We start from the raw sequence: 17,445 nt of genomic DNA on the forward strand, positions 1-17,445 counted from the left end.
AGAAAAATAAAGAAATACTTAGAAACATATCCTAGAAAAGTAATCTGCAGTGGTGAATAGGAGACGGGCAAGAATGTCCAAAATGCACAAAATCAAAGTTTCACATGATAAATAGATGGAGAATTCATTTAACCAAATGAAGCTGCAGTTTAATATTGTACTATTCCGTGGAAGCTTTACAAGAATAAAAGACTATACATAGTTTTATAAAGCAAACACAAAAGGTAACTATTTACAATAAAATATACTTTAATATTCTAGAGCTTTTCACTGTATAAATTTGCACATCAAGTTTTCTAAGTGTTATTTTGTATAGAATTTAAAAAGGAAGGGTCAAATTTATGAATAAGAGGAACACAGGAAGAATAATCCACATCAAAGTCATAGAAAATACTGTCAACAAAATCAATGAAGAAAATTTCCGTAACCTAAAGAAGGAGATGGCTATCATGTTACAAGAATCATACAGAACACTACCAGAGTGGATGAGAAAAGACTTCAACATATCACATAATAATCAAAACACTAAGCATACAGAACAAAGAAAATATTAAAATCCTAAGGTTAAAAAATCCACATGACATAAAGAGGTAGACTTATGAATGTAACTCCCAACTTTTCGATAGAGATTCTACAAGCCAGAAAGGCCTGACAGTTGTTGTACAAACTCTAAGTGACAACAGATGCCAGCTCAGACTTCTAAACCCAGCAAAAGTTTCAGTCACAGTATATAAAGAAAGAAATCCCATTATAAAAATCAAAATTAATCAGTCTTTATCTACAAATCCAGCCATACAGAAGGCACCAGAAGGAAAACTTCAACCTGGAGAAGCGAACCATGTCCAAGGAAACACAAAAAATAAATAATAGTAGACCATCAAATCAAAAGCTGGGGGAAACAAAACAATGGGGCAGCAACATCAACAACAACAAAAAACACATTATCACAACAGAATAACTAGAATCAACGAACACTGCTCATTGATAACTCTCAACATCAGTGTTCCCAATTCCCGAATAAAAAGCCATAAAGTAGCAGAATATGTGTGAAAACAGAATCCAATCTTCTGATACATCCAAGAAAGATACTTCTACTTCAAGGATAGACATCATCTAAAGGTAAAAGAACGGAAAAATATATGAGACAAAAAAATAAGAAGCAATCTGGTGCAGTGATTTTAATATCAGACAAAATAGTTATTAAATAACATATTAATCATCACACAATGATAGGAGACTTCACAATTCTTGCCAATAGATAGGTTATCAAAACAAAATCGAGACAGAAAAATCCTGGAGTTAACTAACATCATAAACCAAATGGACCTAACAGATATTTAGAAAACTTTTCTAGTATATACAAAAGAATATACCCTCTTCTACCACCTCATGAAGCTTTCTCTAAACATGAAACACAAAGAAAGCCTGAACAGATACAGAAATATTAAAGTAACAAACTGAATCCTATCTAACTACTAATTAAAATTGACCACCAACAAGAGAATCAAAAGAAAGCTTAGCAACACATAGAAACTTAACAGCTGACTCCTGAATGAAAAAATGGGCCAAGACAGATATGAGAAATGAAATTAAAACTTTCTAGAATTGAATTAAAATTAAATCTCAGCATATCAAAACTTATTTAACACAATGGAAGCATTTTATAGAAGTGAGATCATAGCACTAAATGTCATGATAAATTGGAGAGCTCTCATATTAGTAATTTAACAGCATATGTGAAAGCTATAGAACAAAAGAATAAATCTTACCTAAAAGGAGTAGATGGCAAGAAATAACCACACCCATGGTTGAAATTAATACGATAGAAACAAACAAAAATAATACAAAGAATCAATGAAATAGATCTTTGATAAAAATCAATAAAATTTACAATCTCTCAGTCAAATTACTAAAATCCAAAAAGAGAAGATCTAAATTAACTAAAAGGTAAAGAAAGAAAATCTAACTTAACAAAATTAGATAAGGAAAGGGAGAGATAACATCATGGCAACATATTTAAAAACTTATACTTCACCAAATTGGACTATCTAAAATAAATAGATAATTTTCAATAAGCTATAAAGTTAAATAAAATTTAGATAACCAATTTGAACAGAGCTATAACTCCTAGTGAAATAGAAGCAGCAATTAAAAGTCTCCCAACCAACAAATCCCAGGGCCAGATGGTTTTCACACAAAATCCTACCAGAGTTTGAAAGAAGAGTTAACCCCAATACTTCTCAAATTATTCAACAAAATTGAATCAGAAATAACATTGCTCACTTCTTTTTACCAGGCAACAGTTATTCTGATAGTTAAACAACATTAAGACACAAAAAAGAGGAGAAATAGCCCAGATTCCTTCTTGGTATATAGATGCAAAAATTCTCAATAAATATTTGCAAACCAAATCCAAGAACAAATCAAAATGATCATCCACCATGATGAGGTTGGTATCATTCAGAGATACAGAGATTGTTCAACATATGTAAATTAATAAATTTATTCCATGAAATTGAAAGACAAATCCACATGATCATCTCACTAGATGAAGAAAAGACCTTGACAAGATTCAATGTCCTTTTTAAAATAAAAGTCAAAATTAAAGAGAGATCATGAATACAAAGGACATACCTCAACATAATAACAACAATTTATAGTAATACCATGCCAACATCAACTCAAAGGGAGCAAAATTTCAAGCAGTTCCATCAAAATCAATAAAAAGATACTCTCTCCATTCCCCGTCATTACAGTACTTGAAGTCTTAGCTTGAATAAGATAACTGAAAGAGATCAAGGAGATACATATAGGAATTCAAACTATCTCTATTTGGATATGATGTCATATGATAATATACATAAATGATGCTCAAACCTCTATCCAGAATCTCCTACAGCTGATAAATGCTTTCAACAAAGTAGCAGAATTAACATACAATCACTCTCCTTCCTATATACAATAGACAAGAGAGAAAGATAAGACAAAACAACAACCTTTACAGTAGTCTCAAAAATAGCAACTATCTTGTAGTAATTCTAAATAAGCAAGTGAAAGAAAAAACACTGCAAAAACAAAACAAAACAACAACAAAATCATTCTGCCAAAAGCAATCTACAAAATTACAACATAATTTTCACAGACTTTGAAAGTACAATTTTCAGCTTCATATGGAAGCACACACACACACACACACACACACACACACACGCACATGCACATACACATGCACGCATGCACACACACACACACACGCACATGCACACACACACGCGCATGCACACACACATGCACGCATGCACACACACACGCACATGCACACACACACGCACATGCACATACACATGCACGCATGCACACACACACACACACACACAAACTCACACAACATAATAGCTAAAATAATTCTGAACAACCGGTGATATTATTATCCCTGATCTTCAGTTATACTACATACCTATAGTAATCAAAAGAGCATGGTATCTGGTAACAAAACAGACAGGTTGATCAATGAAATCAAACTAAAGACCAGAAAAATAAATCTACCCTGACACTTTTATAATGAAGCTAAAAATTTAAAAGAAACAACCCTAGAAAAAAATGACAGTCTTTAACAAATGGTACTTGTTCAACTGGATGACTATATCCAGTTGCAAATAGACCCACACCTGTCATTGGCACAGAAAAGAAACTGTAAATGAATAAAAGAAGATCAGATAACTGAATCTGATAGATGAGTAAATTATGTATAGTTTGAACTCATTAGCACAAGGAAAATCTTTCTGTACAGAATACCAATAGCGCAGGCACTAAGACCAACAGTTAGTAAGTTATTAGATGGGACCTTTTGAAACTGAAAAGCTTATATATAGCAAAGAACACCATCATTTGTACAAAGCAGTAGCCTACAGAATGGGAAAAGATTTTATTGTTTACTGACCACATATCTAATACAGAGATAATATTCAAAATAAATGAAAAACTTACAAAAAATGGACATCAAGACAATGAACAACCGAATTAACATAAAAAGTAAAGATAAAACCGAGAATTCTCAAAATATAAAACTCAAATAGATGAGTATCACTTTCAAGATGCTCAATATCATTATTAATCATAGAAATTCAAATAAATACTTTCAGTTTTATATTATCTGAATCAGGATGACCAAGATCAATAAAGATCAATAAATGACAGAACATGCTGATAAGGATATACAGTAAAGCAAGCACTCATCCATTGCTGTTGGGAGTGAAAACAGGTACAGCCAGTCACTATAGAAATAAATTTTTCATTTTATCAGAATTATGGGAATAGATCAACCTCAATATCCAACTACATCATTATTGAGCATATACTCAAAAGATGCTTCATCCTATTAGAAAGACACTTGCCCAACCATATTCATTGTTGCTCTATTTATGATAGCCAGAAATTTGAAACAAACTAGATGTCTACCAAGGGATGAATTGATAAACAAAATGTGGGATTTTGGTAAAATGAAATATTACTCAGCTTTTAAAAGAATAAAAATTTCAGGGAAATGGATGAAAAAGTCATCCTGAGTGAGGTAACAGAGATCAAGGAAGACTAACATGATATATGTTCACTTATTTGTGGATATTAGCTCTTAAATCATTAATAAGGAAAGTACTGTTCAGATAAGCACATAGACTAAGTAGAGAGTAAGGGACTGGGGTGAGACATGAACCTCCCAGGAAGGGAAATTAAAATAGATAACTATGGGAGGGGGAATAGAATGGGAGGACCAAACAAGCAGGTGGAAAGAGAAGGGTAAGTGGGGCAGTATAGAGAGGCACAGTAAAACTAAAGGCCATTTGATAAATCGTGTGTAAGCGTAATCCAATAGGAACTTCCTTTAGCATGTTCATATATGAAGATTGTCTAAATGCAGTTGCCAAATACTGACTGATACAGAGCCCCAACTGGTCATCTCCTGTCACCAAATGAATCTTCCAGTGCTGGAAATTGGTCACATTTAAATGGAGTTATTGGTCAAAGGGGTTCCATGGGAACCTCCAAACAACCCAGCGGTTTGCCAAAGCTGTTGGTGCCTTTCCACAAACTGATGGTAAGGCTTGTTCCTAAAGGCAGTGTGCACACAACTCATTGAACACAGAAAAGTTGAAATAGTCCTTACCTACAGCCATCACTCCTGTGTACTAGTATTTACGGTACTGGAAGTTACTATGCACACTACCAAGGAGAAAGATAAACACCAATGTAGCTATGAATGCTTTGATCTACATTGTAATCTGACTACAAGATATACTGATACAATAAAAGTTGCACAAATCTTGTGGGAATAACCAATAAATATCCAATTTGACTTAAGACCCCTTCCATGAGATGGGACCCTGATTCAAAGTAGCCTTGGTGGCCAAGACCCTAAGACTAGATAGGCCAGTGACATAGGGTATGCTACTCTTCTGTTTAAGGAACCTGACCACGTGCCTATGGCATAATTAGGTAATGATGCCTAATGCATTCTTCTGTGCTCATAGATAAGTGCCTTGCAATTTTAGAGTGTGAAAATGGAATAACCCTTGTTGACAGAATGAATTTTCCTTATTGAAATTTAAGTTGTCTCAATAGTGGTAATATTCTGAACCCTCTTACAATGGCAGCACTCTACCTTCCTATGTAATTGGGCGGAACTGTAATGCAAATCATCCTACATGAATCTCTCACCTTGTGATTGGCTTGACCAGCCAATCACGAGTCACAGTCTTGATCTCCTTTGAATGGTTTCCCTTATTAAATTACATAAATTTTTAGAGAACTTGTCAGAGATCATGGGAATTCACATTTTAGCTCCATGTGAATGTATCTTAAATATTTTGAGATTAGTTATTTCCCTGTAATTTTTAGAGCTATTCATGTCTTTAAGCTGTTCTAGGAAGACTGCCTTTGCAGTTAGCAGAATTCATTTTCTCTCATCACCAACATTGAGGGATATATGACTGGATTTATATACATCATCTATGCTAATACATATGGATTATTTACATTAAAAAAATACAGTGTTTTCCCTCATTTTCTCCTACATGTATTTCCTTATTTTCCTGCCCTCTGATTTTCTTCCTTCCTTTTATATCATTGAAACATTTAGAAATTAGGAAGTAAGACTAAAGATATTGCAATAAAATATGCAAGAAAGGAAAGTCTATTTATTACATACTACGTGGCTTTATCCTGATTTAAACTAAAACAAGGATTTCTGGGTTAGCAAGATGGCTTAACACACAAAGGTTCTTTCTGCCAAGCGTGACAATCTGAGTTTAGCCCAGACCTCACATAGGAGAATAGATGAAATCTTCTCTATTCTTGTCCTCTAATAGGCATGTGCATGCTGTGCACAGGGATCCCTACATGAATAAACAAGAATACACAGATTGACAGACAGATGCGCGCGCGCACACACACACACACACACACACACACACACACACACACACACACACACACACACACTATGGTGACTTTAGAAAGAACATGCCCAAAACTGATATACCTCTGCAGCTGCTATTCAGAGTATTACTCCGCACTCTGGTTAAATCATGTTATCTTGCTTTAATCCTCATGGGAATCTTAAGGGTTTAAAAGAGGGGTCAATGAATGCATAGAAAGGGTTACTAACCCAGCCAATCACAACACAGGAAGTTCTGCTGGACTCTGGCACTGAGACCTCCATTTGAAGAAGCAGTCTGCACATCTAGCTACATCCCAATATATCGTCATATAACTTTTTCGACATTTAGTGAAGTGCCCTCTGCCATGCTATAGTGATTGGGATTTGCTAGAGGGTTTTCTATGAGTAAGTCTGTAAGATAAAGGACTTTACATTCTAGCTCCTGTGAGGAGTTAAGAGCCTGCTTTTATGTACCATCCTCTACCCATTGAACTACCTAGCCTCTCCAGTCTATATCACTATGTAGTTCCATACTCACACTATCCTTCATAATCTCTCTATAGTCTTAGTGTTAGCACTCACCCAGGGGCAATTGCTATTCAACATGGTAGAGATGGAGACTGTCCAAATGTGACAATGTTATAAAGACTTGGGTTTAAATCTAGGTTGTGTGGCCCAGTGCTCTAATCTAGTGCTACCTTAATCGTAGGATTCATTGCTTTGTGCCTCACACATTGCTTGTTAGTTCTTAGCAATATCTCTAGTAAAAGTGGGAGACATACCACATGCTCGTAGTAGCTATCCAATCAGTAATGCATGGTTTATGAACTCATTCCCAATTCTAGAATCAGTTTGTATCTCTTCTCTAAATTTCCCAGGAGAATAGCACTAATTTGCGACTGTGTTCTAGGCACTTTGCCTTTAGTATATCATTTAATTTTTTCCCAACAATCTCATGAGAGAAAACTACCTATGGTAATTATCTCTTATTGCTTCTGAGTCTTAGAGAATTTAAATGGAGCTATTCATTATCAAACACCCAGTGAATGGTACAGTCATAACTGAAATCAGATCTGTCACTTCAGCGCCAATGTAGACATGGTCAATCCTCCTCAAAGTGTCTGCTGACTCCATAGTCAGAACAATAACCAGGCTCCTGTTCAGATTAAAAGAGAATAGTGTTGCAATTCCTACTTGTTCTCCATACTCTTTCAGGGACAATCTATCTGAAATCTAAATGAATGTAAAAATCTAATTTTACAAGCTCCTAGTTATTATTTAAAAAAAAAGAAATAGATTTCCATTTATTTTACTATTGCTTCCTTCTTATGTGACTACAGCCCAGCTTTCTTTGTATTCTCAACTTGGGAAATAAGATCAAGTTACAGAAAAGCTATTAGGCTAATCCATCCTTCATAAGACATGTTGACAAATAGATGGCACATAAATGGGTCTTTCAGTCCTTCCACATGAGGACTAGGAGCTCAGAATCCTGCTTCTGCTTAAAGTTGTTGCAAGTGCCAGCCAACACCATCTGTTTATCATCATCATGTTACTGGACTATCCTTAATAAATCAGTAACTTTAGAAATGAGATGAGTCTACCTTTGATTAGCATGCCACTATGAAAAACCTTGTTTCCATAAGTGATTAAAACATGCCAAAATGGAAATTTTATAGGACCAAATATAGTTCTGGTTAGTAGCATTAAAAAGAAACATTCTGTTGAAATGAGTATGCTATCTCAATAATCATGCTCAGAAAAAATTAGGAATAAAGCTACACTTTAGAAAAATTTGAAATAAGGAGATTCCAAGATGTAGTCATGGTAATATCCAGAACAACTGGAAATAAGATAACAACAGCCTCTCTTTTCTATCTATACCAAATTTCACTTCCAAGATGCTTTGTTTAAGGCTTCTGTTTTGGCAATTTTGATGAAACTATTGGGCTACAAATGTGTTTCAAACGTGCCCTTGAAATATTTCAGAATCAAGTTGCTGCCAGCTCAGAAAATCAGAAGGAGAATAGATGTACAAAAAGTGATCGAGGGCATTCTAACAATAGTCACTATGCACTGCTCTACTTTAAAGTAAGGCTCAAGCAGAAATAAGCCAGAGTGTAGAGCCAGACATTGTACTCTGAAGCAGGGAGAATTCTCGGTTTTGAAGGAGAGGTATCTTATATACTATTTTAGAAAAACACACATGGTATGCACTCATTGATAAGTGGCTATTAGCCCAAATGCTCGAATTACCCTAGATGCACAGAACACATGAAAGTCAAGAAGGATGACCAAAATGCAAATGTTTCACTCCTTCTTTAAAAGGGGAACAAAAATACCCTTGGGAGAGGATAGGAAGGCAAAGTTTAGAACAGAGACTGAAGGAACGCCCATTCAGAGCCTGCCCCACCTGTGGCCCATATATATACAGCCACCCAATTAGATAAGATGGATGAAGCAAAGAAGTGCAGGCTGACAGGAACCGGATGTAGATCTCTCCTGAGAGACACAGCCAGAATACAGCAAATACATAGGCTAATGCCAGCAGCAATTCACTGAACTGAGATTGGGACCACCGTTGAAGGAATCAGAGAAAGGTCTGGAAGAGCTTGAAGGGGCTTGAGACCCCATGTGAACAACAATGCCAACCAACCAGAGTTTCCAGGGACTAAGCCACTACCCAAAGACTATACATAGACTGACCCTGGGCTCCAACCTCATAGGTAGCAATGAATAGCCTAATAAGGGCACCAGTGGAAGGGGAAGCCCTTGGTCCTGCCAAGGCTGGACCCCCAGTGAACGGGATTCTTGGGGGGAGGACGGTAATGGGGGGAGGATGGGGAGGGGAACACCCATATAGAATGGGAGTGAGAGGGGTCAGGGGAATGTTGGCATGGAAACTGGGAAAGGGAATAACATTAGAAATGTAAATAAGAAATACCCAATTTAATAAAGATGAAAAAACAAAAAAAAAGAAATGGAAAAAAATTATTAGGCAACTTTATATTATATGAAGAATAAAAGGAGAATAATTGCTCCCAATTTTAACCAAAGAGTGAATTCAAATCATTTAATGTGGGAAATTGTCTCTTATGATTTTACTAGGGAATAAATGAGCATAATTTTCCTAAATGGCAGAAGACTCATGAAAATAGAGATTCCGTTATGAGTATTAACTGTCCTTTTACAAAAGAAATGTCAAATTATTATAATTTAACACAATAATTCAATGAAATAGTTTTAAATATAAGATAGTGCTTTCTCATATCTAAAGGACAATTTAGGCCTTTTTTCTTTTGCTCATACAAGAATGGTCATGAAATGTGAAGAATATAATATATATTCATATGTATAATATATGTGTGTATTTACATAATATATTGCTCCCTCTGCAATAGAAAATTATCATTGTCACTTGAACAAAGCACGACTCAGTGTTGAATGCATACTACTTAAATATGACATTAAGTGGTCCCCAATTTTCAAAACTATTCAATTGCTTAAACAGTTGTTAAAATCAGAGGCAAGTATTACTGAGAAAGCTGTCCCTGTTCTTGATGGTAGCTAATTAGTTGTCAAACTTAAGAATCTTTAAACGCATAATCTCAGAGGTTTGAAATTATAAAGCAGAAGTGAATTCCAAAACTGAAAATATTTAGGAAGAATGAGTAGCAAAATTTATAAATACTTACTGAAACACAACATTCAGAATATTGCGCCCTGGTCAAACTTAATTGAACTATGACAGATTGTATAAGATCAGCTGAGAATCTTGAGATCTGATTTATGAGTAGTAAGGTTTTTAAGATGACAGAGCTGCTGGACAGCTCCAAATCAAATAATCAAAGAATTTTGCTTTTGAAACTTGGTACCCCGGGATACTATTGATCATTCCACACAGCTTCATGTAAGTAATGGAAATGAACTGGTTTAATGATTTCCCATTAAAATCTAAATATGACCTGGCAGTTGAGACATTAGCACTTTTTTTTTCCTGTAGCAAATTTTTAACTGTTTAATGTATCTGCACCGACCTTCCACCAAGGATTTTGCTAGATATTAATGTGTGGTTTTCAGTCAGCAACCGAATGCTGGCAAATACCTGACAATGAGGGTAGCCTGAGCTTGCTAGATAAAAGATGGCTTTATTCATGACAGCATATTCAGTGTAAGCTGTAATCGCTTTGTGATGTGGTACCTTTTATGGAAAACTCATGTTAATAACTTCGAGAGTCTGAGCAACTTTCTCCCTTCTATTTTTGAGAACAAAGTGACAATGTAACAAGTTGTCCTGGGCAAATCTGTCTGTGGCCAAGACTTAAACTAACAGTTTGTCAAAGAACACGTTTACAGTGGCAACTTCAGAATCTGTAGGCTGATCTGCTGTCTCATTTTAAACGGGGTTCACCTACACAGAGATATGTATCAGAACTTCAGCCCTTAATCAACTTTCTGATATCTGTGTTCTCCTGTAGGATTTTGAAAAAAATCCACCCTGAGCACGTAAATTGGAGCTAACTATTGAGAGCAGACTTTGAAATCTCAGCCCAGAGAATCCTGATTCATAATTGGAATTGGTTGCACGTTTTGTTGTTGTATATCACAAAACAGTGTTTGTCCTAAGTTGCGGTAAAACCCCTCCCCTTACCCTCTTGCCTTCCTAATCTACCAATACTCTCCTAAGACATCAACTGTGAATATCCTCACCTCCCTCTCTTGGCAGGTCCTGGTGTTCGTCTATCACCTCTTTTGTGTGTTTGTGTGTGTGTGTGTGTGTGTGTGTTGGATGACTCTATTGGTGAAGGCACTGATCTCTTTGGTGCTTTATAGGTTTATAGGCATAAGGAAGTCAACCTCAAAGTGACCAGGAACTCTCTCCCTGAGGATCAGTTAAATAGTGCCAGAAGAGGCTCATTTAGATTGATGAGTGATAAGAGACATGAATGATCTTACCCATGCTCCCTGCAGGCTACAGTACTGACCTGTTTGGAAGAAGGTGCCCACTGGTGCAATAACGGCACAATAAGGTTATGGAAATAACCAACTACTTTCTGATCAGATATGAGGCCTGCTCTGGAGAGGAGATTCCATGCCTGGTACTATTAATCTAGTCAAAGGCCCATGTCTGTCATGGTGTTGCTAAGTGATCATGCTACCGAACTGCATTCTAAAAATTTATACACTCCTAGATTTGTTCTCTCAACTTTGGTCAGAGAAGCAAAGACTCACAAGTGGTCAAGTGTGGCGCTTGTGTGACTCAGGGTTCTGCTGTGGGTGAATTATCTGTATCAACCTCCCTTTGCTCATAATTTAGAACATTTTGAGGAATGGTTCCGGAAGACTGTAAGAACTGAGGATTGTGTGGGAGAATGATGAAATGCTGACTTCTGCACGTAAGATGGTTGCTGTGCACAACTGCTCACAGCAGCTGTGGTTACCTGCAGAAGATGACTAGAAGAAGCCAGACAGAATTTTGGGATGAAGGCAAGAGGGGATTAGTAGTTTCCAAGCAGTATTTGCAGTTGGTAGCGGCTGAAAGGGGGCATCCTCTTTGGAAACACAGCTGCCAGTAAATTGTCCATGCCCCCCCCCCTGGAATAGCTTCACACCTAGATTCTTCTATATTTAGGGAGCAGAATAAATACACTGAAATGCAATGTTTTCAATCAGAATTCAATTCCTATCTATAAACTTGATTACATTTGCATCACTGAACGCAATTGCCGCTTTCCCTATGGCTTGAAATATTTGACTTTCAATGTCAAGTTAGAAGCTAGCATAGAAAAAACTTGATATTGAAATATACTTATTTGAGTTTTGCATGTTATAATATTTAGGAGCTTAATGATAAAATGTAGGATTGTAGTATCCAACTATATTAACTAATTATTTCTTCACATCCAGGTTAAGACCAGTAGATTTCATATGATTAACATGCACTGAAAATCCCCATGTATATAAAAGTCAAGATGTAAGACAGGGTACATGTTCCTATTTGGCTTAAGATAGCATGGAATTAAAGTATATTTCCAAAGAACAAGCCACTATCTCTTTATAGAAACTAGGGCAGGAAAGTCCAAATATATGTTAGCTGTGTGAGCCTCATAAAACTTCTGCTTCCAAATGATGAAAGAAAATATCTTCAAACAAAATGTAAACTCTAAAAGTATTTTCTTGTGACTTAAATTACTCTGCTTATTTTTCCTAATTGAGTGGCACTTACCAACCCCTTTGGAGACTTTGGGAAGGAAGTCAACTTCCATGTTTTTTCAATCCCTATTTATTTGTCCTGAGAAGACTTCATGATAATAATTCTTGGGTCATATCCTGTTGCTAGTTTTTCTTCCTTTTTTGTTTTGCTTTTCTTTGTTTTGGGTGTTAATTTTATAATTTTATTTCTTATTTGTTGATCATGGTCATGCTTTGTTTCTGCTAAACTTTTTCCCTGATAATTTCACACGTGCATATAATGCATTCTGGTTAGCCTCACCCTTGTCCTAGCCTCTCCTATTTCTTTCTGAATTCCATCAACCAACCTTCCCCTACAAGTCTATTTTTTGTTTTGCATCTTTCTATTTTGTCTTGTGACCCACTAGATTTAATGGGTTTGGGTTTTTAAGACAGAGCAGTTTCACTTTCTTCAAAAGCAGTTTTAATCTACACCCGCCGTAGGGTCTTCTCACTCCAATTCGCATACCAACTCTCAACTTGTGTATTTGATCTAACAGTGGTACTAACTGAACTTGTTATCTTGTCATAAAATATTCCACTGCCAAGGGAAATAAGTGTGAAGACAAAATTCTAGGAGGGGAAGCTTTTGATCCTGTGAAGTCTCGATGCCCCAGTGTAGGAGAATGTTAGGGAGGTGAGGCTGGAGTAGGTGGGTGGATGGGGGAACACCCTCATAGAAGCAGGGTGAGGAAGAGGGGATAGGGGTTTTGTGGAGGGGAAACTGGAAAAGGGGATAACACTTGAAATGTAAATAAATAAAATATTCAAGAAAAAAGAGAAAAAAAAGACAATGCATTCTCAAAATTGTTATAAACCTTCTGTTTCAATCTCCCAAGGCCTAAATAAGAGGTATATTCAACCCAACCTTGCTAAATAATTTTCTTAATGGATTTTTTTCAAGTAAGACTTCATAAAGTCTGCTAAGTGAAAGAGGAAGTTTTCAGTTAGGAATATTTCAGTATAGATATGTTATTGCTATCTCTTACCCAGCATGTCAGGAGATTTGAAGAACCATCTTCATCCTTTTTCCAGTAAACAAGTTATGTCACTGAAAAGCATTAGTATTTATTGACTTACTAGACAGCTGAGATCACAGACAGGAACTGCCACTGCTTCTGTGAAAGACACACAGGTGGGCACAGGGTCATAAAAGCTAGAAGAGGAAAACCTTGGGAATGAATGTCTGTGGGCAGGACATCTAAGCCATGATTTTCCAGATTCAATATAGAAACCTACAGGAGATGAAATTCTGAGAGGACAGTAGGGAAACATCTTCTCTGAAATCCTCATCAGGTTTCCACATAGAAGCTTAAGAGTTCTCTCAGCTTTCACAAGGGAAGAGAAATAAGGTCATGGAAACAACTGTAAATGCTAGTTCTAAATCTTTACTGACACAAGGGAAGAGAAATATTCAAGAATGTGAAAAAAGTTGGGTTGAATTAAACAGAAAAGTGCTGTTGGAAAATACTCACTTCTGTGACCCATGAAGTGTTATGCACATATTTGAAGAAGTACTTGAGCTAGTTGTAATGTAATTTTTAAGTTCAAGGTCATCCACTAGGAAATACGTTTTTATAAGGTATGCAACTAGTACACAGAGAAGATGAAAATTTTAATCACATAAAATTACTAATTAGCTTCAGAATAGAGAAAGTGGATAAAAAGTTTAAAAAGACACACAAATTGTTGAATATAGAAATGGTAAAATGTTCTGTCAGTAGTTCAGCTCCATCAATAAATATTAATAGTATAAATTCGGCAATTAAAATACATTCATTGTCAGTGTGGATAAAGAACAGGATACTATCTTTCAGAATCTATATTTAATACAAACATAGAAAAATCAAAAATAAGGGAAGGACACTCTTCAAAAGAACTTGAGAGTTAATAAAAAGACTCTGAGGCAAGGAATATTATTAAGGATAAAGAAAACCATAGATGATAATAAATAGGCCATTCCTCTAAGAAAACAAAAAAAATCTCCAACATATACGAATTTAATACCAGAAAATCATAGTTTTTCAAGTAAATCCTGATAGAACTTTAAGAAGAAATGAATGACTCTATTATTACAGCTGGAGAACCAAATTTGCTTGGCAATGAAATGATCCAGCAGGAAAGACATGGCTGACCTGAACAGCACAATCAACCATCTGGCCCTGAAGTCATCCACTGAGGACTTCATTGGAGAATTATCAGAATGCCTATAGTCTCATGTGACACGCATACAAACATACACAAAATAACATGAGAAAAACATGTCATTGGCCATGAAACGTAATGATCTAAAGAAATGGAGACCATACACAATATGCTTTCTACAATCTCCTTTTGGGAGAATGGATATTTCACATCAAGTCAAAAGTATTCTCTGCTTTCTTTGTGTTTGCCTAATGTGAGAAGAACCCCATTTCTGTCAGTGATTAAAATTGATAGACTTTCCCAGTTTTTCCACAATTTCTCTATAATGTAACAGGACTCTGATTACACAACTTCTAATTACATACAGATTCAACATGGCTTCTGAACAGCTCATGAGTCAAGGCAGTTAAGCCAACATCTTGACATATTTTAATTCAGGAAAGAATGGAGACTCAAAATATGTGTATTTATTTAAATACATTGATTATAAGAAAATTTGAGGGAATAACAATTGAAATGTAAATAAGAAACACCCAAGTTAATAAAGATGAAAAAAAAAAGAAAGAAAATTTGAGCATTTGAATAAAAGAGAGTAACAAGACAAATTAAGATAAATTAAAAACTGTTTAAAATCAAAAGAAGAAAATTAAGTATTAAATATGAGTAGATATTAGTGAAATGTATGCAATAAATAAATTAAATGAAACTACTCACAGTAAACCATTGAGCTGAGCCGGGGGACTCGAGTGGAAGAAAAAAGGGAAGGACTGAGGAACTGGAGGGGATGGCAACCCCATAGGAAGAAGAACATCAACTAACTGGACCACCTAGCGTTCCCAGGGACTAAAGCACCAACCAAAGAGTATACATGGCGGGATCCATGGCTCCAGCTACATAGATAGCAGACGATGGCCTTTGCAGGCATCAATGGGAGGGGAGGCCCTTGGTCCTGTAGAGGCTTGATGCCCCAGCATAGGCAGACACTAGAGTGGTGAGGCGGGAGTGGGTGAGTGGGTGGAAGGGCACCCTAATGCAGGCGAAAGGGAGGAGCATGGGATGGGGAATTTGAGGGAGGGGGATATCATTTGAAATGTAAATGCATTAAATTAGTTTAATAAAAAGAAAATAAAACTAAAACATAGTATTTGAAAGAATAAAGAAAATAGAAAACATTCTCACCAAGTTACTTGAAACAACTAAAGAAAGCTGGAAGTCATTCTACCAGAAGTGAAAGGGACACTGTTGCTGGTGATCTTTGAATTGTTTTAAGCCATAAAGAAAACTATATTAAATAGAAAACAATTTATTAGATTTGTTTGAGACTATACAAGTAACTTATCTGCGATCCCACACCAACACACACACACACACACACACACACACACACACACACACACACAGAAGAGTAGATAACTTTTGACAACTATGCTGAATAGAAAACAAATAAAATTCTATTGGATACAGGAGACCTTTGACAACAAATGCTGCTGCACAGACATTATTTATAGCTCAGTGGAAAAACATCTAATATGGCTGTGGAGTCAGTGAGTGAAGTCATCATAGGAAATGTAAAGAAGTGAGTCCAGATCCCCAGCACCCACTTAAACATCATGCTCAGTAGCATACATCTGTAACCCAGGGAACATGAAGACATAAAGATCCCTGAAGTTTGCTGGGCAGACAGATGAACAAGGAACAAAGTTCATGTTTATCAAGAGAACTCTTGTTGAAATGTAGGGTATAAAGTAATGGAAGACGGCATATAGTATAAACCTTTATCTTCCACATATGACTACATAGGCAATCACCTCCCTGCTGCACACACACACACACACACACACACACACACACACGAATAAATTATGGAATAATTCTTAGAATCACCACTCTGCAGCAAATGTTGCCACATTTTAATACTCTGGCTAGTGTAGAAGAAGGGATAACTGAAATAAGGTCCCATATCAATCAGATCCCAACGTCCACTCTGGACCTCTGTCCACTCTTCATGAAATGCAAATGCTATGGCCTGAAAGTGAGACTGAAGGACACTAGTACAACTTCAGAACCCACGCAGGGTTGAGTCCTGTATAAAAGGAATTCTGCATATCATGTGACTGGAGCTCCACCATTCTGCTCAGAAGAATTAACTGCTGTTTCGAGATGACTTGTAAGAAATAAATTCTATTTAATTGGGGAGAGGAAAGGAGAGTGTTTAAGATGATAATGATTTTTGCGCTTGCTTCAATAATTCTGTATTAAATATATTATTTCCCTAAAACCTGAAACTATTCCCCAATCTTTTCTAGGTAGCGGTCGGCATTTCTTGTTTGTCAACTCTTCTCTCTCCAGAGAAGGATCTACTGCAAGAGTCATTACCTCTCGCTTCTTCCCAGCAAGCCTTGGAATGTGTACTGTTCGCTTCTGGTTCTACATGGTGGATCCCCAGATTATGGGGATATTAAAGGTACGGAAGAAGATAGATTTGTGTCCTTGGAAATATTCAACACGTGAATTTAATCACCCCCACTGTAATCAGGCTGCCAAAGTGCCTTCATTAACTTCCCATCTCTGCCTGGGGCTATGGGTCTTTGGCAATGCACTACTGTCATTCATCTCCATCTGAGTCAAGATAAAGC

The 17,445-nt window shown here is 36.3% G+C and overlaps 1 protein-coding gene across 1 annotated transcript in view; it reads left to right on the plus strand.

Moving 5' to 3' along the window:
• Malrd1 (MAM and LDL receptor class A domain containing 1) overlaps nucleotides 1–17,445 on the plus strand; it is a 712,187-nt gene that overhangs the window by 544,727 nt on the left and 150,015 nt on the right. The window contains exon 31 of the mRNA NM_001287618.3: nucleotides 17,116–17,273. Within this exon, the coding sequence (NP_001274547.3) occupies nucleotides 17,116–17,273 (158 nt within the window). The remainder of the gene's footprint in view (nucleotides 1–17,115; nucleotides 17,274–17,445) is intronic.

This window comes from Rattus norvegicus, chromosome 17 (genome assembly GCF_036323735.1).
Source record: "Rattus norvegicus strain BN/NHsdMcwi chromosome 17, GRCr8, whole genome shotgun sequence".
Lineage (NCBI taxonomy): Eukaryota > Metazoa > Chordata > Mammalia > Rodentia > Muridae > Rattus > Rattus norvegicus.